The sequence below is a fragment of the Rutidosis leptorrhynchoides genome, chromosome 9 (genome assembly GCF_046630445.1).
Source record: "Rutidosis leptorrhynchoides isolate AG116_Rl617_1_P2 chromosome 9, CSIRO_AGI_Rlap_v1, whole genome shotgun sequence".
Taxonomy (NCBI): Eukaryota; Viridiplantae; Streptophyta; class Magnoliopsida; order Asterales; family Asteraceae; genus Rutidosis; species Rutidosis leptorrhynchoides.
Genome location: NC_092341.1, coordinates 365,511,140 through 365,537,199, shown reverse-complemented (window position 1 = coordinate 365,537,199; position 26,060 = coordinate 365,511,140). Strand labels below are relative to the sequence as shown.

The window sequence follows — 26,060 nt, the reverse complement described above, 5'->3', positions numbered from 1 at the left end:
CCCTAAAGTATTTGAGAAATACGACTTTTTAAAACCAAATCAAACGAAATATGATATTACAGACAAAGAAATCGAAAACAAGATATTCTTTTAATTTTCTTTTTGCTACCAAATAAGATATTTTCTTTTTGTTTGTTGGGTTATGAGATGAGGAAGAGAGAAAGTAAGAAAAGAAATAACATTGTTTCATACGAAGTATTATTTTGGGTTCATAATATTAATCAAAGGTTGATTAATTATTACTTGAGTTTGGACTAGCATCTATTGACGTTGTTTGAAGTGTAGTGTGGACTATCCAAAGAGATGATCATACTTTTGATCGTAGGTTTCTCTCCGTTCATTAGTTTCTTCAAGAAAGGTATATCGTTAACTCATCTTATGATTTAATATTCATGACAATTATTATGGTGTAACTGGATCTTATTGGGATAAATTAATCGTGTGCATGTTTCATTAAATATATGAATATTTAATCTTGGTATGATTTTGATAAATTTTCAAACCTAAAATCTTGGATTACTCGATCGTATCACCGCCTCTCTATCTATGATTTTCAAAAAACCATCTCGGTCGTCATCTTCATCTGGATCTCTATCTTTGATCTCGACGGTGGCTCGGATATCGTCATTGTATCACCGATTCTCTACTAGATCTATCAGATCCCGTTGAAACCAGATCTCTTCAGCAATTAATTTCATCTGGGTCAGTTTCACAATCGTCATTTTTCATCTTTTTTGTTTAATTTGTATAATTAGAACGATTTTGTGTTATATTTATGTGTGAATTGTTGGGGCTTTTGTTATGCACGCAATGTGTTTGTTTAAATGCTTAAATGAGATATGGCCGAAGATGATGTAATCCCTATGTCGAAGCCAAATGACGTTTCGTCTACAAAGTCGAGTGATAGTCGTGTTACATCGTTTTTGATTTTCAACTTTCCGGATTCTTGGTCTCGTGATGATTGTCGAAGAGTTTTCGAGAATTATGAGGCTCTCAGAGACGTGTACTTTGCTCGGAAGAGATTGTCGAGCGGCCAACGCTTCGGGTACGTCCGATTCGATGGCATTTCCGACATCGATTCCTTCACGAAAGTTTTAAACAACATACATGTCAATGAGAGGTAGATTCGTGCCTATAAAGCTTTAGAAATAAATGTAACCAAACGAGTACTAAATAAAGGTCATGTTTCTAACCTGAATGCTGATGTTTATGGTCGTGCTCCCAATCTAAATGTCGATGATTATGATGAATTTCCACATGCTCCTTGGAGTCGTGCTTCGTCAAACCCGTCAAATCCAATTAGTCAGGAAGGTAAATCCTTCGCAGATTCTGTTGTTGGGTCTAACCAACAACCCAATGTGTCTCAGCATAATAATTCAAATCGTATCGAGATAAAAGTCGGAGGTAAATGGATCGATTTTGATCTTCCGGAATCGGTGAGCAATCATAATCTTGTTTTTAGTTTTAACAAGGATCGGATTTCGTGGTCTCTAATCGAAGTAAATAAGTTCCGATTCGAAGATGCTGATAGTGAGATTCAATCGAAGCAGGCCAAGGGTTATAATTTGGGTGATAATAAATCATCAGATATGGATTCAGTTTCGTCACGTGAGCTTAATGTAACGACAGAGGGGGATGTGCATTGTGAAGAAGTTAAGATGGAATTTCAGGGTGATAATCTTACTGTGAATGTCGATGTTGTCGTTGATGATGAGGTTGAAGAGGGAGAGATCACGACTGTTGATTTTAGTGATAACGTAGTTCCGCCACAGTCTGACGACCCTCTAGCCTCGACATCCACACCGGATTTCAATTTAGGCGGCGACTAACTGCCCAAAAATTTACAGTCGCCGATGTCTTCTGATGTAATTTCCAACGTTGATGGTGATGTGTTCGAGGAAAGCAAGGGCACGCGTATGTCTGTTTATCCGATTCCCCATTCGTGCAGTTCCCAAAATAAACATCAAACTGGGCCAATTCCTCATACTGGGCCAGTTCCTCATGTTGGGCCAGACTCTTCATGTGAATTTGCTATGGACAATCAGGCCCTAAACGGGCTAGACCTGGGCTTAGATGACCGTGACGTGGGTGACCCTAGCCCAATATAAAATGTTCATGCCGACTTGCAGGACGTACCCCTCTGTCCTGCTTTTACCGCGGTAGCTCGGTTTCGTGTTAAAAGAAAAAAGGCTCCTCCTTTGATAAAAAGTCATTTTATTAAACATGTGTGGGGTAGGAATAATATGAAGCGTAACCGACGTCGAGATAATTTTCGGTGGCACGATAGATATTTTATCAAGAATGTGATGAATGACTCGGAAGAGGATATTGGTTGTTGCTCGTGTTGCTCTTCTTGCGCGTCATCGGACTCGGAAACATAGTATTTTAGCTGTCGTGTCGTGTCCTCGTAATTGTGTGTCTTCTTTAGTTTCGTGCCTTTGTGTGTACGTGCGTCTTTTTTTTTTGCGGTTGTGTGTTGGTTCGTGTAATTGTCTAGCTCCTTGCTAGTCTTTTTTTGTGTACTGTTTTATTCTTAATAATAAAATCTGCCTTGCCTTTAAAAAAAATGAATATTTAATCTTGTAAATGTTTTATAAAATAATAATAGATTATTGTTTTAACTATCCGCTGCGTTAATCTGATTTAAAAGTACACACGATTTTCCATCACCACCCACCACCAACACTCACTACCAACCACCACCACCACCACTCACCACCAACCATTACCACCACCACCACCACTCACCACCGACCATTACTACCATCACCCACCATTACCACAACTTACCACCAAACACCGCCATCACTCACCACAAGCCACTGCAACCACCGCCCCCACCCATCACCGCCCTTCACCATCTACCAACGATCACCACCCTTACCCAGCCTGCTCGACTCGAGTTTGGTTCGCTAACAACCATATGTATGATACATGCATGTGGAACGATAGCACCTCACTTTTAAATCCTTATAAAATGTGGGACCCGAACATACACCCATTTTTATAAAGGCTTTCACATGCTGGGTCCTAACTTCTAAGATAACGGATACTACTAAGCTATTAACACATTATTTTCTATCTTTTTTTTTCTTTTTTATTTTTTATTTTTATGATTGGTTAAAAATTTTGTGTGAATTTATTTTAACTATCGAATATTGTTTTTTTCACTTTTTATTAATAAAGTTCTTCATTAATTCAATCACCACTCCGAGAACTCTAAGCAATATTATACATAAATGATAAAATCACCTTTTATGGGTGTCATTTTGATCGTCAAATCCGATTGGCATGAAATAACAAAAACAACACACCTTACATGCCATCATTTTTTGACAAAAAAAAATAAAAAAAAAAAAAAAAAATTAAAGGGTGTCAGGGAATTATGAAATTGAGGGAGTTGGGCGTGATTTTCATCCTAGTTTAAGGGTGTGTTCGGTAGAGAAGCTTATGAGAGCTTATAGGAGTTTGAGCTTATAATTTTAATAAGCTCTAAGTAATAAGCTTTGTTTGGTAGACATAAAAAATAGAGCTTATGAAAATCATAAGCCCTAGAAAAATAAGCTACTTCTAATAGCTTATGAAAAAAAGTAGAGCTTATGAACTAGAAAATAAGCTCCAGCTAGTTTACCAAACACTTATAAAAAATAATAAGCTCCAGCTACCAACTTAAAAAATAAGCTCCAGCTCCAGCTCCAGCTCCAGCTCTAGTCCATAAACTCCAGCTCCAGCAATAAGCTCCAGCTCCAGCTCCAGCTAGTTTCATCCAAACACATCCTAAATGTGATTGTTTCTTGTTGTTCAAAACTTTTTTAATTTGTTTTAGACAAAATTACGTTCGTCGTCCCTGAACTTGTATCCAGCCTTCTCACGTCATCCTTAAAGTTTTTTTTTCTTCTGGCGTCGTCCCTAAACTTGTACTTTGTAACTCTGGTCGTCCCTCCGTCTATATTCCGTCCAATTTCTCTGCTAAACTGACCCATGTGCGAATCATGTGAGGGTATTTCAGTCTTTTTATCATTTTCCAAAATAATTTAATTTAATTTAATTTTATCTTTTTTTTTTTCTCTTTTAAAACTCATTTTCTTCTTTATCTTTCTTCTTTTTCATATCCCATTTCATTTCTCCTCATCTCCTTCAACTTCCAAAATTAAAATCAATGGCAGATCTTGAACCAGATATTCAGTCACCACCATGGTCGCACCATTTCCTTCACAAATTAAAAATCCACCTGCAAATTTCATGAAATGGAACTTTTATGTGTTGATCTGTTGAATCAAATTTAATTTAATTTAGTATAAATCTAGATCTGTTGCAAATGACGTTTGGGGTGTTTGTTCATGAAATCAAAGCTTGAAACGACTGTCATGGACGATCTCGTTAGTGGAGACCACGTATATGAGAACGTTGTTGGGTGTTTACCTTTTAGATCTGCAACATGAGGCCACCACTTATGCAAGCTCCACCGTCATCATAGTTCCCCACAAAATTACAGGTCATTATTCTTTGATCTTCGTTTTTCTTTCTCCAATTGGTGTTTTAAGATGAAGGCGTCGTTGGTATAGCTGGTGAATATGAAGCGACGATGTTAGTGGTAAGAAGATGAAGTCTGCTGAATGATTCAATGCTTATAGGTGATTTATTGTGGTTTTGATTTATGTGATTATGATTAGTGTGATGAATTTTGTGAATCGAATAATTTACCGAATAAATAGTTGATTGAGTGTATGTTGAAATGATATGAGTTTGCACTAAAAGTTTATGTGATTACTGATTTGAGAGTGATAATTTCATATGGGGTATATAATTTATGTGATTCCAGATTTGAGATTTGAAAGTGTACTGAATTAAATCCGAAGTCGAGCAGCAGAGAACTCTGTGATTTTTTAAAATCGAAGTCAAAAGCATAAATAGATTTAGCATAAATAGATTTTTTAGTATTTTATGGATTTGTGAAATCAGGGGGTTCAATTTCTATTTGTGGTGAAGTTGTTTTAATGGAGATGTTTTAGTGAAGAAATTTTAATGGAGGAAGCATGAAGGAAAGGATATAAAGGCAAAGAGAGTAAATAAATGAAGGAAAAAGACTAAAAGGAGTAAACGAGTTAAAAAGACTGAAATACCCTCACATGATTAACATGGGTGAGCTTAACAGAGAAATTGGATGGAATATAGACGGAGGGACGACCGGAGTTACAAAGTACAAGTTCAGGGACGACGCCAGAAGAAAAAAAACTTTAAGGATGATGTGAGAAGGCTGGATACAAGTTCAGGGACGACGAACGTAATTTTGTCTTTGTTTTATTTTAACTTACTTTTCACTCAACTACCAATTTTACATCATCTAATATCTTCTCACAACAACGGTTCTTAAAACAATAAAGCATCTATACTCTTAACTTCTAGATTTATACGATAAACAATTGTAGATTAAAAGACACCTCCACTAGCAATTAATCCAATTTGTTTTTGCGATCCCAACGAAACCTGTTTTGCCTGAAACGGGATATCCACGCGCCGCTTGAAGCTCTTTGCCGAAATTGTACTTTCGCCGGCCAACTGATACCGGAAAATTATTTTTCCGACTGGTTCTTGTTTCTATCCCTTTATACGCTCCTTTAAATTGTTTAACCCTTTTGTCTTTGGTACATCCTTTATAGTCGAAGGTGATTTCAATTTATATTATCATTATCATCTTTATATAAATATAATAGTCTCCATTATAGTCTTTCCTGGTGTTTAATTTCTATCCCTTTAATTATTTATGCTACTTATTTACTCCGTATTATATTAATTTGTATTATATTATTAGTTTTTAGAGCTAGTAAATTTGTATAACTTTAACTTAAGTATTATCTGTATCATTAACTATTATTTATTATTATTAAGTATTATTATTATTCTTTATTTTGTTTTTTTTTTTTACTGTTACTGTTATCCATAAGACTAGTTGTATTAATTTATTATTATTTTTATTTTTTTCAACTACTTTGCCGGATTTTTCGTTTCATAGGGTAAGATAGACGCTAATCGTTCTCATGGTTACTTGAGGTCATGTCCTTCGAGCTCTGGGTCGGGTAGGTGTATAGGATCTAGAAGCGGCAATAGGTTAGTGAAGCCGGTTAGGATTAGAGCGGGTAGTTAGAATGTGGGTACTTTGACCGGCAAACGTTACGAACTAGTGGAAACTTTACGTAAACGTAAAGTGGACATCTTGTGTGTTCAAGAGACTAGATGGAAGGGTCGTGGGGCGGTTAAGATCAAGGACTACAAGCTGTGGTTCTCGGGATCGAGAGTAGCTAGAAACGGCGTTGGGATTATTATTGGCCCACCCCATAACGAGAATGTCGTGGATGTGAGCAGACGGTGCGATAGGATTATGTCGGTTAGGTTGGTAATCTAGGAGGTGACCTACACGGTCATTAGCGCTTACGCACCTCATGTGGGCCTTGGCGCAGCGGAAAAGAGACACTTCTGGGATTCTGATGTTAAAGCTAAGGGGTATATAATACTATTAAATTTTACAACGAAACACTATTAAATACGATACAATTTTACACAAGATATTTATTTATTTATAGAATGGATATACTTAAACCTTGCTACAACACTTATAGGCAGTGTACCTAATCGTACAGTAGTGTAGTTTTTAGTAAGTCCGGTTCGTTCCACAGGGAATCTTTTTTTAAACAAAGCTCAACGCTATATTAGTTTACTTTTATAAAAATACAAATATATATATAAGTAATATTATTATTATAAAGGGGGGGTTTTTACCGTTTAATGACCGGTTTGTCGATTTTAAAACTTTAGTCGCAGTTAAAACCAAATGTAAAATATTAAAAATAAATACAAGACTTAAATTAAAGCATGAAGTAAATAACGATAAATGAAATTGCGAATAATAAAAGTGCGATAAAATAAACTTGCGATAATTAAAAAGTACGATAATTAAAAGTGCGATTAAATACAATAACAATAAAAATGCGATAATTAGAAGTGCAATTAAATATAAAATAAAGGAAATTAAATATGAAATAAAAGAATTATGCTTATTTAAACTTCCGTAATCATGATGTTTGACGTGTTGATTTTAGTTTTATGCCCATGGGTTAATTGTCCTTTGTCCTGGATTATTTAATATGTCCGTCTGGTTTTTGTCCATAACAGTCCATCAGTCATAAATATAAAGTGCGAGTGTCCTCGTCAAATTATCCTTATACCCGAAGTTAAATATTCCAACTAATTGGGGACTTAAACTGTAAAAAGATTTTAATACTTTGTTTAATAATTACACCAGGATGTCGACTGGGTGTAACCCAAGGTTTTAATATTTTGTTATCAATTATACCAAGTGTCCTTTGTACATAATTTCACCCCTGTTTTAATTATTCTAGTGGCTATTAATCCATTCTCGTGTCCGGTTAAATGAACGATTATTCGTACATATAAATACCCCGCCCATCGTGTCCGATTGAGTGTATATGGTAATTTATAGGGACGCCCAATTGTAAATCTTTATATTAACATTAACAAACTATCATTTAGTTAAACAAATATAAAGCCCATTAATAGCCCATAGTCTAATTTCCACAAGTGTCGTTCTTTTGTCCAAACCCCAATTATGGTACAAAGCCCAATTACCCAATTTTAGTAATTAGTCCAACATCATGATTACTTCGTTTTAAATAAGCATAATAATAACTTAGCTACGAGACATTAATATAAAAAGGTTGAACATAACTTACAATGATTAAAAATAGCGTAGCGTTACACGGACAGAATTTCGACTTACACCCTTACAACATTCGCTAACATATCCTTATTATTAGAATTATAATTAAATTAAAATTAAAATTAAAATATAAATTATATATATATATTTTACGTATATATGAGAGAAGAAGAAAAAGATGATGAAAATGATCAGAATTCGGTTTGCTTTATAGGGAGTTTCAAAACTGGGGGCTCCGCGACTCGCGGCCATTTTGGCCTTCAAACTTCGCGAGTCGCGGAGAATGAAATTACAGCTCACATCTTTGGAGTCTTTCTCTGCCGACGGTTTTTATTTATAAATATAATATATATATAATTAATTATATATTATATTATATTTATATACCTAGTTAACTTGTAATTTTTAGTCTGTTGCGTCGAGCGTTGCGAGTTGACTCTGGTCCCGGTTCCGATTTTTCGAACGTCCTTGCGTACAATTTTATATTTTGTACTTTGCGTTTTGAATCTTGTACTCTTGTAATTTCGAGACGTTTCTTATCAATAATTGGAACCTCTTTGATTGTCTTTTGTTCTTTTGAGCTTTTTGGTCGTTTGCGTCTTCAATTCGTCGAATCTGTCTTTTGTCTTCACCTTTTATTATTTAAATGAATATCACTTGTAAATAGAACAATTGCAACTAAAAGCTTGTCTTTCTTGAGGAATAATGCTATGAAATATATGTTCGTTTTTAGCATTATCAAATATTCCCACACTTGAGCGTTGCTTGTCCTCAAGCAATATCGTCTTGAAATACTAGAATCACTTCTTTATTCTTCACACTTTGTACATCAGTGATTTCTATACGGCGGTATAAACAATGGTAGTAACGATATGGTTTACATTCCCACATGACTATAAAAATTTAGATCCATTAAGGAAATTGGATCTTTATGAAAACATTTGATCTTTTGAAAATTAAATCTAGTTTTTACCCTAGATAAGTTTTCCGGAATAACCCTTTACTGGTGTTTGCAAAATATTTTTGTGGGTTTGGTGGGTTTCAGATTTGAAAATTTTAGCTCAAAACTTGCGGTTTTGTGTCACCCACTTGCTAACCTTGTATTTGGAAAGCAACACGTCCAGTTTACTTGTCCCGTATATTACCTTTCGGTAAACTACCATCCGGTTGAAAGGAAAGCATTGAACAAGCAACTGTTAAGGCAATGTCTCCTGACATGCTTTTAATTATGGTCTATAACGTGTCGGACGCAATTACTATCCTTGGTAGGAGCAATAGTAAAGCTCACCCTTATAATTTTTCGGTATGGCACAAGGTCCTGTCTTTGACCACTATGCAACCACCGTTCTTGCGGTTGACACCCGATTTAGTTCAGGTGACCTAATGAATTCCAGGTGAATTCCTAGGATTTTACGTTCAATGGTAATGAACGCATTGAAAATAGGTTTTCAGAAAACAAATCGGTTTTAATTTTGATCAAAATATTTTCTCGTTCAAGCTCGAGTTTAGATATCATTGAATTCCATGAGTTTGTAATTCTCAATCTTTAAGGTCAATCTCTAGGATTGAGTAATATCAGGCTTAAAAGCTGATTTTTAATCTTTAAGGAGATTATCCTTTCTGGGGATCTGATTCATTAGTCTTATCCAGCTAATTTGCATGGCGCCCCCCATTGTACGAGATAAATCCTTCTCATGGTTAGGATAAATCTGACCACTTGGCGACCCTGTTTGATGCTGAGGTCCGTGGATTTCCTGCTGATTTTAGTGATGACTTTTCTAGATTTTTCGTCAACCTACAGCTGGTCTGGATGACAACTTCATAACCTAAATCAAGAAGCGCGTTTCTTTTTCGGAAGACTTTACTTCCTTTTAATGATGGAATTGATTCATTGTGTAGATCCATCTTTTTTTTTCATCGGGTAAAACCGTTTAGTTTAGTCCAAAGCAAAAGTATTTTCAGTTATTTGTTACAGATATATGTGACATATGTTTAAGATAACTTGGTAAATTTTCCCACACTTGGCTTTTATTTTCCTTTTTATCGTCCTCTATTCCATTTTAAATGAATTTTAACATTTTGGTTTGTTTCTCAATTTATGTCCTTTCCGAGGTAACAATAATTTCGGTGTTAAAACCTAGTTTTATCGTTCATAAATATGTATAAACATGATTTTGAGTTCATTTAATTGAAAATTTTGAAAAATTTTACTAGAATTGGGTAGTCAGTATATAAGACTAGGGCTGTTCTTTATTATCAGAGAGCACTAGATTCTAATACAACTACTGCTTTACTAGTATTTTTAATGGTAACCAAGTGTTTAAGATAAAAATTTTAAAATCCGAAAGAATTTAACCCCTTCCCACACTTAAGATCTTGCAATGCCCTCATTTGCAAGAAATCAGTAACAATTTAAATTATTGAGGGTGATTTGTGTGAAAATGATTAAATTTTACCAAAGTTTCCAAATATATTGGCGTTTGTTTGCTGAATGATAAATGGTGCACATCATTTGTTCATTCCGTCTTGTTGTTATTTCACATATATTTTGCATCTTGTCGTCAAAATTAGTTGCTTTTGCTGAACTTAATGCCAGTCTTTGAAAATGCGTTGTTTTACCCTGTTGTGTACATAAGATAAACTGCAAATATATATACATATTTTTGAAGTTTGGCATATTACCCCACATTCAAAAATTATTAAAATCTAAGAATAAAAGTTAAACAATTATAAAAACTATTACAATATTAACAAAAGTATTAAACGTATCAATCATTACAAATTACAAAAAAAAAAAAAAAAATAGACTAGGGATGATATTGGTACCAATAGGGGTTCCAGGCATAACCATAGGTGCTATAGAATGCTTCGGCAGGGTTATACGTAGGATATGGTGACTGCATCTCTATAGACCAGGGAGGGAAGATGGGTTTCGGTGTAGGAATATAGTTTCTACCTATATGTTAGCAATGAGCTATGATTTGGTTCTGATGAACTTGCCAATCTTCAAATGCTCTCTGTCTAGCATTTTCGTATTCCTGAGAAGCTATAAACCTTTGCATTTCTTGCATCTCATTCCCCCCTCCTACATTACCTTGCTGTTGGTTTCTCTCCACCTGTGGATGTCTACCATGGTATTGTACTGCGGCGTTATTTCGCCTCTTCAAAACTTTCGCACCATGGTATACATTTAAACCTATAGTATCGCGGGGTTCCGGTTCTTCTACTAATAATCCCCCCCGACTTATATCCACACCGAGATATTCACCAATCAAAGTAATAAAAATACCACCTCCTATTATGCTATGCGGTCGCATCCCCCGAACCATAGCTGATAAATAATAACCCACACAATATGGTATACTTACAGCGCTTTATGGGTCTCGAATACACATATGGTAAAACAAATCTTGTTCATTTACCTTTTCCTTGTTTTTACCCCTTTGTGTAATCGAATTAGCTAAAAACCTATGAATCACTCTTAATTCGGCTCTATCTATATCCAAATAAGAGTAATTTCCCCCTTTGAAACGGTCATGGCTTGTCATTTGACTCCACACACCGTGTGTATCAAAATTTTCATCTATCTTTCTACCGTTTAGTATCAACCCTCTACAATCGGCAGATGCTAACTCCTCAGGCGTATATATACGTAAAGTCTGAGCCATGTCCAGTAAAGACATGTGGCGCATCGAACCGCCTAACAAAAATCTAATAAAAGAACGATCGGTTAAACTAGCTACCCGATCATTCAACTCTATACTACATAACAATTCTTCACACCATACTTTATATACAGGTCTACGCATGGTGAATAAACGTACCCAGTCATTAAAAGTAGAATTACCATACCTCTGTACAAGTAATTCCCTAATTGGCCCGGCCAATTCTACAGCTTCTAAGGGTCCCCATTCTATGACCCTCGGTACTTCAACAACCTTAGAATGAAGAGTATGCAAACCCCTTTGATATTTTGGATAATCTATCCAAAGTCTGTCAAATCTCAGGTTCGGGTGCAACTCTTCCAAGTGCATATTAGAAAAGGTCATGACTGGATGAGGTATATCCTGCTTGTAGTAGTTATCCACCTCCTGTTGTTCCACATTCTCAGCAGGAGCATTGCGGGCTTGGGATGAAGATTCACCCCTTTCAGTCTGCAAAACACATCAAACACAATTTTTGTGCATCCAAATATGCGTTAGTGTCAGCAAAATCATCAATCAAAATAATTACAATGACATGATCAATTTATATCAAACTTAAGCTCATTTTCACATTTTTATCAAATCTACACTTTTTCAAATAAGCATATACGAAAATGTTCGCCAAGTTCATAAGCATTCAACTCAAATAACATGTCAAAATAATCATTACTAGTAATTAAACAAGTTTCAAATGGCATTGTCTTTCAAAAATCAAGTTCATGAATTTTAGAATTGAAAAAGTCCACTTTAATTCTCAAAATCATGTTTAGGCTCAAAGTTTGGATCATTTAACTACCTAGACATGTTACACTACTTAATTTAGCAACAATTCATGACAAAAATCGGCCATAACCTGTTTATATCAAAAAGCCCCAAATTTGCTCAAGAACACAAATCCTAGATTACTCAAAATTTGAAGTTTAAGGCTTCTAATCATGTTAAACAGCATCAATCTAGGTTATACAAACATAATACATAAACAATTTAAGCATAATTACACTAAAAAGCATCAAAATCAAATTGGGAAAAAAAATGGCTCAAGAACACTAATTTCGGATTAAATGGTGTTTAGGTGTAGAAATTTACCGTTTTTCTTGAGCAATTCCTAGATAGCATCCTTCTCAACATGATTTTAGTAAAAGATTTGGTGATTAACGGATAAAAATTGTGATTTTGGGGTGTATTTTTCGGGTTTTTCGTGGGTTTTTTCGCAGTTTGTTTGAGTTGTGGAGTGTGAAACTGAGCTGTTGCAGCTCTTTATTTTTTTTCTGTAATCCGGCCCCTCCGCGACTCGCGGTATTTTCCCCTTCAAACTCCGCGAGTCGCGGAGTTTGATATTTTTTTTTTTTTATATAATCATTAACTTATAAAACAATTAAGTACTTAATTTTAAAATTTTGTTTTCCTTGTTATTTAGGACGAGGTCGTTTCGGATCGATGTCCTAGTCCGTCCCTCGACAAAATTTTAAAATTTGTCTTTTTGTAGCGATTGTTTTAAAAGCTAAGATTTTTGGGTTTTTTTTTTATGTTTTTGGCATACTTTAAATCAATAAGATTAAAAATAATGATAATAAAAGTTCTCGTCCCTCCCTTGGGTGAAGCAATTTCGGTTCAAAGACCTAGTCTTCAACTTACGACGAATTTTAAAAATCATATTTTTAACTTAATGAGATAAAGTAAATTTTTGTTTTTAAATTCACACAATTTAAATATAAAATTCAAAATTAATATTAAAAATTCACACCGAACTTACAATTTAAAATGCATAACATTAAAAATTCATATTTTAATAATTAAAAATTCACACCAAACTTAATTTAAAAATTCATATTATAAATTCACACCAAACTTATATTAATTTTTCAAATATTTACAATTTTAAAAATATTGTTTTTACAAAGTTTACAATATTAATTTAAGATTTATATATTAATTTTAAAAACATGGTAAAAATAAAATTAAAAATCTTTTTGGCTTTTTATCCCACTTTAGTCAATCAAATATTATCAAAAATATGCGCCCCTCTTTTCGGTAAAGTAATTTCGGTTCCAAGACCTAATTTAACTCATGACGAATTTTTGAAATATTTTGGGTTGATTGATTAAAGATATTTATACCTTAAGAATAAACGTTAAATTTCGCAGTGATGTAATAAATTTTTGAATGATATCAATAATTTCGGTCGCCAAACCTAATTTTATTCAATACCAATTTAATACTTTTTAGCGAACAAATTAGCGTTTATTATTAAAAGGTTAAAAATAAAAATAAAAATAAAAACTGTACAGACATACCTGTGAAATAGATTTCTTAGTTATATGATCTATCCCATTCATAAGATAGTCGGTTTAATTGGTTTTCCATGGCTACATAGGCGTAACCTCGAGCATTCAGTGTCTTTTCTTCTAAACATATGAACGGTCCGTCTCTGCATAAAGTAACAAATTCGGTATTTGAATAGGTTTGATTATTTGAACATTTACCTCCATGTGACCATTTTCCGCATTTGTGACATCTTTCTAGGTGTCGTGCTCTTCTTTTCGCTGCGGATTTTGATTTTCCTTTACCAAATTGTAACTTATTATCTTCGCATCTGGATTCTTTTCTAACTCCGTCCATTCTTTCTCTGATTACTGATACTAATTCACTCGGTAGTATGTCATTATTACGTTTAGTGATCAAAGCGTGTAGCATTAGACCATGGTTTAGTTCACAGGCAGTCTTCATTTCGTAAAAACCTAAAAAAAATAAAAATTCAGAATGGGGGGAGAAGACTAGTTCTTTAGGGTCTGCTAGGGAAAGACCATTCGGGTTTCATTTTCGAGAACTACACGAAAACAGACAATCTAACTCTAACAGAAATACATATTATCTTTTAAAGACTTGATTCTCCCCACACTTAGTTAGCTGTGGTGTCGAAATTGTGATTAACTTCGTTGTCGACTTCCATCGGACCATGTATGTAATGTTTAACTCTCTGACCATTAACTTTAAATTCAATCCCATTTGAATTTATTAATTCTATCGTTCCGTATGGGAAAACTCTTTTGACTATGAATGGTCCAGACCATCTTGATTTCAATTTTCCAGGAAATAGCTTGAATCGTGAATTAAAAAGAAGAACTCTGTCTCCTTTTTTAAATTCTTTTGAACTTCTGATTTTTTTTTTATCATGCCATTTCTTCGTTCTATCTTTATAGATTAACGAATTTTCGTATGCTTCATGTCTTAATTCTTCTAATTCGTTTAGTTAACTTAATCGTAGACGTCCAGCTTCATGTATATCAAGATTACATGTCTTCAAAGCCCAAAATGCTTTGTGTTCAATTTCTACTGGAAGATGACATGCTTTTCCATAAACAAGTCTAAAAGGTGTGGTTCCAATTGGAGTTTTGTAGGCTGTTCTAAAAGCCCAGAGTGCATCCTCCAATTTAATGGACCATTCCTTCGGATTTGATCCTACGGTTTTCTCTAGAATACGTTTTAAAGCTCGGTTGGTATTTTCAACTTGTCCACTTGTTTGTGGATGATATGCGGTGGAGATTTTATGAGTTACTCCATATCTTTTAAGAACTTTCTCAAGTTGATTATTACAGAAATGAGTACCCCGATCACTTATTAAAGCTTTCGGTGTTCCAAACCTTGCAAAAAGACGTTTTAAAAAGTTGACTACAACTCGTGCATCGTTAGTTGGGAGAGCTTGTGCTTCCGCCCATTTAGATACATAATCAATGGCTACGAGTATATATAGATTATTATGAGATTTTGGAAATGGACCCATAAAGTCAATACCCCAAATGTCAAATACTTCACATACTTGGATGACATTTTGTGGCATTTCATCACGTTGACTTATTTTTTCGGCCCTTTGACATGCATCACAGGATTTGCAAAGAAGGTGTGCGTCTTTGTAAATTGTAGGCCAATAGAATCCAGCTTCATAAACTTTTCTTGCTGTTAGTTGAGGCCCATAATGCCCTCCTGTTGGTCCTGTGTGACAATGGTTTAATATTTTACTAGCTTCATCTCCAAATACACATCGGCGTATTATTCCATCGGGACAACTTTTAAACAGATGAGGATCTTCCCAAAAATAGTGTTTTATATCACTGAAGAATTTCTTTCGTCTTTGGTACGATAATCCTTTTTCAAGGAATCCACAAACCAAGTAGTTTGCATAGTCTGCAAACCATGGGATTTCTTTATAATCTATCTTCAATAGATATTCATCAGGAAAGTTGTCTTGTATGGCTGATTCATTTAGAACTTCTAATTCGGGATTTTCAAGACGAGAAAGATGATCAGCGGCGAGATTTTCTGCTCCTCTTTTATCTCGGATTTCAATATCAAACTCTTGTAAGAGTAAGATCCAACGGATTAGTCTCGGTTTAGCATCTTGTTTTGAAAATAAGTATCTAAGAGCAGAATGGTCGGTATAGACCACCGTTTTTGCTAGAACGAGATATGATCAAAATTTGTCAAAAGCAAAGACAATAGCAAGGAGTTCTTTTTCAGTAGTTGTATAGTTCGTTTGTGCTCCTTGTAACGTCTTACTAGCATAATATATAGGTTGAAATCGTTTTTCAATCCTTTGTCCTAAAATGGCTCCCATTGCAAAATCACTTGCATCGCACATTAGTTCAAATGGTAGATTCCAATTTGGTGTTATCATGATCGGTGCATTAGTGAGTTTCTCTTTAAGAATATTAAAAGATTTGATACACTCATCTGAAAAGATGAATGGAGCATCCTTTTCTAGGAGTTTATTCATAGGAGTGGCAATTTTAGAAAAATCTTTTATGAAACGTCGGTAAAAACCGGCATGCCCTAGAAAACTCCTAACTCCTCTAACATTGGTGGGATGTGGAAGTTTAGCAATTACATCTACTTTAGCTCTATCCACTTCAATTCCTTCTTTTGAAATTTTATGTCCAAGAACGATGCCTTCTTTAACCATGAAGTGGCATTTCTCCCAATTAAGTACTAGATTTGATTGTTCGCATCTAAGAAGCATTCGTTCCAGATTAACTAGGCATGATTCAAATGTATCACCGAAGACTGAAAAGTCATCCATGAAAACTTCCATGCATTCTTCTATCATGTCGTGAAAAATCGCCATCATGCATCTTTGAAAGGTTGCAGGGGCATTGCAAAGTCCAAATGGCATGCGTTTGTAAGCAAAAGTACCATAAGGGCACGTGAATGTGGTTTTCTCTTGGTCTTCGGGTGCTATTGGAATTTGAAAATATCCGGAAAATCCATCTAGAAAACAATAGTAACTATTTCCGACTAATCTTTCCAACATTTGATCAATGAAAGGTAAGGGAAAGTGATCTTTTCTGGTGGCGTCATTTAATTTTCTATAATCAATACACACACGCCATCCTGTTACAGTTCTAGTAGGAATAAGCTCATTTTTCTCATTTGTAATGACAGTCATGCCACCCTTCTTAGGCACGCATTGAACTGGGCTTACCCATGGACTATCAGAGATTGGATAAATTAAACCTGCATCTAGCAGTTTAATAATCTCTTTCTTAACTACATCTTGCATATTAGGATTTAGTCTTCGTTGGCTTTGCACATACGTTTTATGACCTTCTTCCATAAGGATTTTATGTGTGCAATACGAAGGACTTATTCCTTTAATATCATGAATCTTCCATGCAATGGCTGGTTTATGAGCTTTCAACACAGAAATGAGTTATGATTTCTCATTTTCAGTAAGAGAAGACGATATTATTACAGGTAATTCAGATTCACCATGTAAATAAGCGTATTCCAAATGGTTTGGAAGTGGCTTTAACTCTAATTTCGGAGGTTCTTCTATCGATGATTTATATCGATATCTGTCTTCTTCTTTTAGTATTTGAATTTCTTCTGTTGTTGGTTCATATCCATTAGCTATAAGTGTAGCTAACATTTCAGCTTCATCAATTGGTTCATTACCTTCTCCTAAAGAGCATTCTCCTGTTCCTTGTACTTCTGGAAATTCTTCTAATAATTCTGCATGTGCATCTATAGTTTGAATATAATAACATGTATCATCTGCAGATTGTGGTTGTTGCATTGCTCTATTAACTGAAAAGGTAACACTCTCATCCTCTATACTTAGGGTCAGTTTCTTACCGAACACGTCTATCATTGCTTTAGCCGTGTTTAAGAATGGTCTTCCTAATATGAGAGGAACTTGAGAATCTTCTTCCATGTCCAAAACAACAAAATCTACTGGAAATACTAAAGTACCAACTTTAACTAGCATGTTCTCCATTATCCCTCTAGGATATTTTATTGATCTATCGGCTAGTTGTATGCTTATTCTGGTTGGTTTCAATTCTCCAAGGTCTAGTTTAGCGTATAGTGAATACGGCATTAAATTTATACTAGCACCTAAGTCTGCCAATGCTTCTATTGAACTAAGACTACCCAGAAAACATGGAATTGTGAAACTTCCTGGATCAGATAATTTTTCTGGTATCTTATTCAACAGCACTGCTGAACAATTAGCATTCATAGTAACAGCCGAGAGTTCTTCCATTTTCTTTCTATTCGTGATCAGATCTTTCAAGAATTTAGCATATCTAGGCATTCCTGAAATCACATCAATGAAAGGAAGATTTACATTTATCTGTTTAAACATATCCAAGAATTTGGATTGCTCGGCTTCAAGTTTCTCTTTCTTCATTTTACTCGGATAAGGAAGTGGTGGTTGGTATGGTTTAACATAAGGTTTATCCTTAACTTTGTTATCTTCATTAACCTTTTCAACTACCGGTTCTTTTTCCTTATCTTGATCAGGTTGTGGTTCTTGTGGAGTAGGAATAGTTTCATTAGAAGTTACAGGTATTTCTGGTGGTTTAAGTGTTGTACCACTTCTTGTGGTAATGGCTTTAGCTGTTTCATTCCGGGGGTTAGCATTTGTATCACTAGGTAGACTTCCCGGTTTTCTTTCACCTATTAACCTTGCTAGGTTACTTACTTCTTGTTCCAGATTTTGAATAGAAGCTTGTTAATTTCTAAATGCTTGAGCATTTTGTTCATTGGTTTGTTTCTGAGAGGTGAAAAACTGCGTTTGAGTTTCAACTAGCTTTGTCATCATATCTTCTAAATTCGGATTTTTATCATCGGTTTGTTGTGGTGGTTTGTTTTGAAAATTCGGTCTTTGCTGATTGTAAGTATTATTGGATACTTGTTGATTGCTAGGACCTTGTTGGTTGTTGTATGGAATATTTCGGTTATAATTCTGGTTTTGATTGTAAATCGGTCTTGGCGGTTGATAATTATTCTGATAATTATTTCCAGGCCTTTGGTTTATGTATGAAATATTCTCTCTTTGTTCCATTGTTAATTCGATACTGAGACAATCTTTTGTCAAATGTGGTCCTCCACACTGCTCACAACTAATTCGTATTGAGTGAATATCCTTAGTCATCTTTTCCATTCGTCTCTCCACAGCATCTATCTTTGCGGAAATGGAATCTAAGTCATGGCTAGAATCGGCTCTAGCTGCTTTAGATGATCTAATGATATCTTTTTCTTGGTGCCACTCATGTGAGTGGGAAGCAGTGTTATCAATAATTTTGTAAGCATCAGTTTCGGTTTTCTTCATAATAGAACCACCAGCTGCTATATCTATGTCTTTTCTTGTAGTGATGTCGCATCCTTGGTAGAATATTTGTACTATTTGACAGGTGTCTAAACCATGTTGTGGACATCCTCTTAACAACTTTCCATATCTTGTCCATGCCTCATATAGAGTTTCATTCAGTTTCTGTGTAAACGTAACAATTTCTGCTTGAAGTCTTACGGCTTTAGATGCAGGAAAGAATTGTTTAAGAAATTTGTCAACTAAAACATCCCATGTATCGATCGCCCCTTCAGGTAACGATTCCAACCAATCTTTGGCTTCTCCCTTTAAAGTCCAGGGAAATAACATGAGATATATCTGTTCATCCTCCACTTCTCGGATTTTAAATAGTGTGCAGATCCTATTAAAGGTACGTAGATGTTCATTTGGATCTTCCTTCGGCGCACCACTAAATTGACATTGATTAGTCACCATGTGTAGAATTTGTCCTTTGATTTCATAATCTGGCGCATTAATGTCTGGATGAGTAATTGCGTGACCTTGGCTAGTGCGTTTAGCTCTCATTCGGTCTTCCATACTTAAAGGTTCCAGATTTTCCATAATTGAATTTGTTGAATCGGTATCACTAGATGATTCTGATTTAATGGTTCGTTCCTCAACAATCTCTGTTTGAATGATTGGTGGCTCCGGAGGAAAGTTTAGTGGTTCAGGATCTACGAACCGTTCCTGAATATTCTCCGGATTCTCAATTGTGAGGTTGGGTTCAAAAAATGGATTATCGGAAATTTGAACTGAAGTACTTGGTCGACTGGATGACGATTCTAAAGAAAAATCAACGGCGGTTATATTTGCTAAATGTCTTGATCTAGTTACAGGTGGTGAACGTACAAAAGGTGGTGAACGTCTTGCTCGGTGCATTCACTGAATATCCTATTAGTTTTTAAAAAGGAAAGAAAAATTATAATAAGTTATCCAATTAATAGACTTTTCTGATTTTGCCCACGTTTCGAATAGCCAAAAGATGCAGCAGAGGGGCAGGATTCGTTTGGTCTCAATATAATTGAGGACTGTTTGGCTCCAATAACCCGGTCCACGTACAAATCCAACTATTACTACGAACCAGAAAATTTTGATGTCTATTAATTTAACCACTTAAAATAAATTTTCGTAATTTTAAGAAATTTAGATAAGAAGTAGAATAAAAATCTATGTCCTAAAACTAGAATAGCGAGAAATAAGAAAGAAAAAGAGTTCGTCGGAAAAAGGTTGAAAAAGAAAAATGGTTGAAAAAAAAAATAAAAGGTGACGGGAAAATAAAAGAAACTTATAAAAACTTAAAAATACTTGACTAACCTAACCTTATTACTACAACTAATTTAAAATTATAATCGCAAATTGAAATTACTAATTGGAATGATAATTGATACATAGTAAAAGGTGTCTAAAAATATTAAAGCTTACAGGAAAAATTAAATCCCAAATGGAAATAACTTAAAAAGAAACTAAAACTTAAAAAGGCGTCGCAAAATTCTAAAGTACCTAAATCTTAGTCTAAGAAAAAGCACTTAAGGAATTCTACGGCAAAGCCTAAAAATCTAGAAGTAAAAATAACTATGGCAAAATCTAAGTTTAAAACTAAATATGAGCTAAAAATACAAAAGTTACGCTAAAGCGATTAAAAAGGGACAAAATATAAAAATATATAAAAAGTTGTAAAAATTAAAATTTTTATAAAAATATTATTTTTATATTATTTATTTATTAAAACTACTAATTTTACAAATTAATTAAACTAAATTAAACAAAATATAAAATAAATAAAAAGTAAAACTAAAAATAAAACTAATTATAATAATAATAATAATTAGGGTTAATATTAATTATAATTAATAATAATCCGTAATAAATGCAGTTTTAGGGTTTCTGTCGGTGTCAGAGAAACTCCGCGAGTCGTGGTTCTCAAAGCTGCAAACCCCGCGAGTCGCGGGGTTCAGAATTCCAACTGACAGCTTATAATTTCGACGCGTTTTTAATTATTTTTTTTTTTATTTTTTTTTCTGTTTTTAAATATGTGTATTAATAAAACTTTATATTTAAAACTTAAATAAAAATAGAATCACTTTATAATTTTATAAATAAAAATCTTAAAACTAGATTTATATATATATATTTTTTTATATTTATATGTTTTTAAATAAAAACAAAATACTTAAATAAAACTTATATAAAAATAAAGAAACTTTATAAAACTTAAATATTTAACAAAATCTTAAAAATATAAAAATTTTTGTTTATATTAGCGTTGCGCTTCCGGCTTTTAAGAGACTCCCCGGCAGCGGCGCCAAAAATACTTGATGTTAAAGCTAATGGGTATATAATACTATTAAATTTTACAACGAAACACTATTAAATACGATACAATTTTACACAAGATATTTATTTATTTATAGAATGGATATACTTAAACCTTGCTACAACACTTATAGGCAGTGTACCTAATCGTACAGTAGCGTAGTTTTTAGTAAGTCCGGTTCGTTCCACAGGGAATCTTTTTTTAAACAAAGCTCAACGCTATATTAGTTTACTTTTATAAAAATACAAATATATATATAAGTAATATTATTATTATAAAGGGGGGTTTTTACCGTTTAATGACCGGTTTGTCGATTTTAAAACTTTAGTCGCAGTTAAAACCAAATGTAAAATATTAAAAATAAATACAAGACTTAAATTAAAGCATGAAGTAAATAACGATAAATGAAATTGCGAATAATAAAAGTGCGATAAAATAAACTTGCGATAATTAAAAAGTACGATAATTAAAAGTGTGATTAAATACAATAACAATAAAAATGCGATAATTAGAAGTGCAATTAAATATAAAATAAAGGAAATTAAATATGAAATAAAAGAATTATGCTTATTTAAACTTCCGTAATCATGATGTTTGACGTGTTGATTTTAGTTTTATGCCCATGGGTTAATTGTCCTTTGTCCTGGATTATTTAATATGTCCGTCTGGTTTTTGTCCATAACAGTCCATCAGTCATAAATATAAAGTGCGAGTGTCCTCGTCAAATTATCCTTATACCCGAAGTTAAATATTCCAACTAATTGGGGACTTAAACTGTAACAAGATTTTAATACTTTGTTTAATAATTACACCAGGATGTCGACTGGGTGTAACCCAAGGTTTTAATATTTTGTTATCAATTATACCAAGTGTCCTTTGTACATAATTTCACCCCTGTTTTAATTATTCTAGTGGCTATTAATCCATTCCCGTGTCCGGTTAAATGAACGATTATTCGTACATATAAATACCCCGCCCATCGTGTCCGATTGAGTGTATATGGTAATTTATAGGGACGCCCAATTGTAAATCTTTATATTAACATTAACAAACTATCATTTAGTTAAACAAATATAAAGCCCATTAATAGCCCATAGTCTAATTTCCACAAGTGTCGTTCTTTTGTCCAAACCCCAATTATGGTACAAAGCCCAATTACCCAATTTTAGTAATTAGTCCAACATCATGATTACTTCGTTTTAAATAAGCATAATAATAACTTAGCTACGAGACATTAATATAAAAAGGTTGAACATAACTTACAATGATTAAAAATAGCGTAGCGTTACACGGACAGAATTTCGACTTACACCCTTACAACATTCGCTAACATATCCTTATTATTAGAATTATAATTAAAATTAAAATTAAAATATAAATTATATATATATTTTACGTATATATGAGAGAAGAAGAAAAGGATGATGAAAATGATCAGAATTCGGTTTGCTTTATAGGGAGTTTCAAAACTGGGGGCTCCGCGACTCGCGGCCATTTTGGCCTTCAAACTCCGCGAGTCGCGGAGAATGAAATTACAGCTCACATCTTTGGAGTCTTTCTCTGCCGACGGTTTTTATTTATAAATATAATATATATATATATAATTAATATAATTAATTATATATTATATTATATTTATATACCTAGTTAACTTGTAATTTTTAGTCCGTTGCGTCGAGCGTTGAGAGTTGACTCTGGTCCCGGTTCCGGTTTTTCGAACGTCCTTGCGTACAATTTTATATTTTGTACTTTGCGTTTTGAATCTTGTACTCTTGTAATTTCGAGACGTTTCTTATCAATAATTGGAACCTCTTTGATTATCTTTTGTTCTTTTGAGCTTTTTGGTCGTTTGCGTCTTCAATTCGTCGAATCTGTCTTTTGTCTTCACCTTTTATTATTTAAACGAATATCACTTGTAAATAGAACAATTGCAACTAAAAGCTTGTCTTTCTTGAGGAATAATGCTATGAAATATATGTTCGTTTTTAGCATTATCAGATTCGTTAGACGAGGTTGTGAGGATGTGCCCTCCGGACCATCGATTACTTATTGGTGGGGACCTTAATGGTCATATAGGAACGAATGTCGAGGGATATCCAGGGGCCCATGGGGGCTTTGGGTACGGAGTAAGAAATGAGGAAGGGCTCTCTATTCTCGATTTTGCTGTTGCTCACGATTTGGTAGTTGCGAATTCGTTCTTCAAGAAGACGAATGCTCAGTTAGCAACCTTTCATAGCGGGGGAAATAGTACCCAGATTGACTATTTGTTGCTTCGCAGAGGGGATCTTAGGACATGTAGGGACTGTAAGGCCCTGACTGACTTGACATGCTCCTCCCAACACAGATTGTTGGTCATGGATTTGGTTCTCAGGAGACGGGTCAACGGGAGTGTAAGGCCCGTCCAACCTACAATCCTATGGAAGAAGTTGAACGGGGAGAAGGTAGAGACTTTTAAGACTTTAGTTATAGAAAGAGTGGAGGCAGAAGTGGAAATGGTATCTCATGATGATGCGGACCAGATGTGGAATTGTCTGGCGTCCACTATTAGAGAGGCGGCCAAGGAAGCCTTGGGTGTGGCAGTAGGAACTTCGAGAGGACATAGGTCGGATAGAGAATCATGGTGGTTTAGTGATGAAGTCCAAAGCAAAGTCGCGCTTAAACAACTAAGGTTTAGGGAGCTCATCACTTGTCGGGAGGGGACCCCGGCGAGTAGATCTAGGGTTGAAGAGAGATATAAAGAAGCCAAAAGAGAAGCTAAGAAGGCTGTAGCACGAACAAAAGATAAGGCATATGAAGATTTGTATAGGAAACTAGACTCCAAATAAGGAGCTAATGATATCTACAGGATAGCCAAAGCTAGGGAGCGACGACGCAGGGACCTAGATAACATCAAGTTTATCAAAAATGAAGCTGGTCAAACCTTAGTAAGGGAAGATGAAATTCGAAAAAGATGGAAAGGGTACTTCTCAGCCCTTTTCGCCGGAGGAAGACTTGAATGTCTCGAAGATCTGCAAGATTCTGAGATAGAACAATCCCAGAACAACATAGATTGTGAGAGGATCTGTAGTGACCCGAACTTTTCCATGTTTATATATATTAATTGAGATTGATATTTACATGATTAAATGTTTTCAACATGTTAAGCAATCAAACTTGTTAAGACTTGATTAATTGAAATATGTTTCATATAGACAATTGACCACCCAAGTTGACCGGTGATTCACGAACGTTAAAACTTGTAAAAACTATATGATGACATATATATGGATATATATATATATATATATATATATATATATATATATATATATATATATATATATATATATATATATATATATATATATATATATATATATATAGTTAACATGATACAATGATAAGTAAACATATCATTAAGTATATTAACAATGAACTACATATGTAAAAACAAGACTACTAACTTAATAATTTTTAAACGAGACATATATGTAACGATTATCGTTGTAAAGACATTTAATGTATATATATCATATTAAGAGATATTCATACATGATAATATCATGATAATATAATAATTTAAAATCTCATTTGATATTATAAACATTGGGTTAACAACATTTAACAAGATCGTTAACCTAAAGGTTTCAAAACAACACTTACATGTAACGACTAACGATGACTTAACGACTCAGTTAAAATGTATATACATGTAATGTTTTAATATGTATTTATACACTTTTGAAAGACTTCAATACACTTATCAAAATACTTCTACTTAACAAAAATGCTTACAATTACATCCTCGTTCAGTTTCATCAACAATTCTACTCGTATGCACCCGTATTCGTACTCGTACAATACACAGCTTTTAGATGTATGTACTATTAGTATATACACTCCAATGATCAGCTCTTAGTAGCCTATGTGAGTCACCTAACACATGTGGGAACCATCATTTGGCAACTAGCATGAAATATCTCATAAAATTACAAAAATATGAGTAATCATTCATGACTTATTTACATGAAAACAAAATTACATATCCTTTATATCTAATCCATACACCAACGACCAAAAACACCTACAAACACTTTCATTCTTCAATTTTCTTCATCTAATTGATCTCTCTCAAGTTCTATCTTCAAGTTCTAAGTGTTCTTCATATATTCTACAAGTTCTAGTTACATAAAATCAAGAATACTTTCAAGTTTGCTAGCTCACTTCCAATCTTGTAAGCTGATCATCCAACCTCAAGAAATATTTGTTTCTTACAGTAGGTTATCATTCTAATACAAGGTAATAATCATATTCAAACTTTGGTTCAATTTCTATAACTATAACAATCTTATTTCAAGTGATGATCTTACTTGAACTTGTTTTCGTGTCATGATTCTGCTTCAAGAACTTCGAGCCATCCAAGGATCCGTTGAAGCTAGATCCATTTTTCTCTTTTCCAGTAAGTTTATCCAAGGAACTTAAGGTAGTAATGATGTTCATAACACCATTCGATTCATACATATAAAGCTATCTTATTCGAAGGTTTAAACTTGTAATCACTAGAACATAGTTTAGTTAATTCTAAACTTGTTCGCAAACAAAAGTTAATCCTTCTAACTTGACTTTTAAAATCAACTAAACACATGTTCTATATCTATATGATATGCTAACTTAATGATTTAAAACCTGGAAACACGAAAA

General features: G+C 34.0%; 1 protein-coding gene across 1 annotated transcript; it reads left to right on the top strand.

Annotated features, from left to right (window-relative positions):
• The first annotated feature begins 1,853 nt into the window (after nucleotides 1–1,853).
• Nucleotides 1,854–24,205, top strand: LOC139869283 (uncharacterized). Its single transcript, XM_071857596.1, has 2 exons — nucleotides 1,854–2,088; nucleotides 23,370–24,205. The coding sequence occupies exons 1-2, from the start codon at nucleotides 1,854–1,856 to the stop codon at nucleotides 24,203–24,205; spliced, it is 1,071 nt and encodes a 356-aa protein (XP_071713697.1).
• The last annotated feature ends 1,855 nt before the right edge of the window (nucleotides 24,206–26,060 follow it).

What these genes read in the sequence shown, in the direction of transcription:
- LOC139869283 (XM_071857596.1), top strand. Translation starts at nt 1,854, where the DNA reads ATGTCTTCTGATGTAATTTCCAACGTTGATGGTGATGTGTTCGAGGAA. An exon ending in CTTAGATGACCGTGACGTGG is followed by an intron (nt 2,089 to 23,369) that starts GTGACCCTAGCC and finishes GTTCGTTTTTAG; the next exon opens with CATTATCAGATTCGTTAGAC.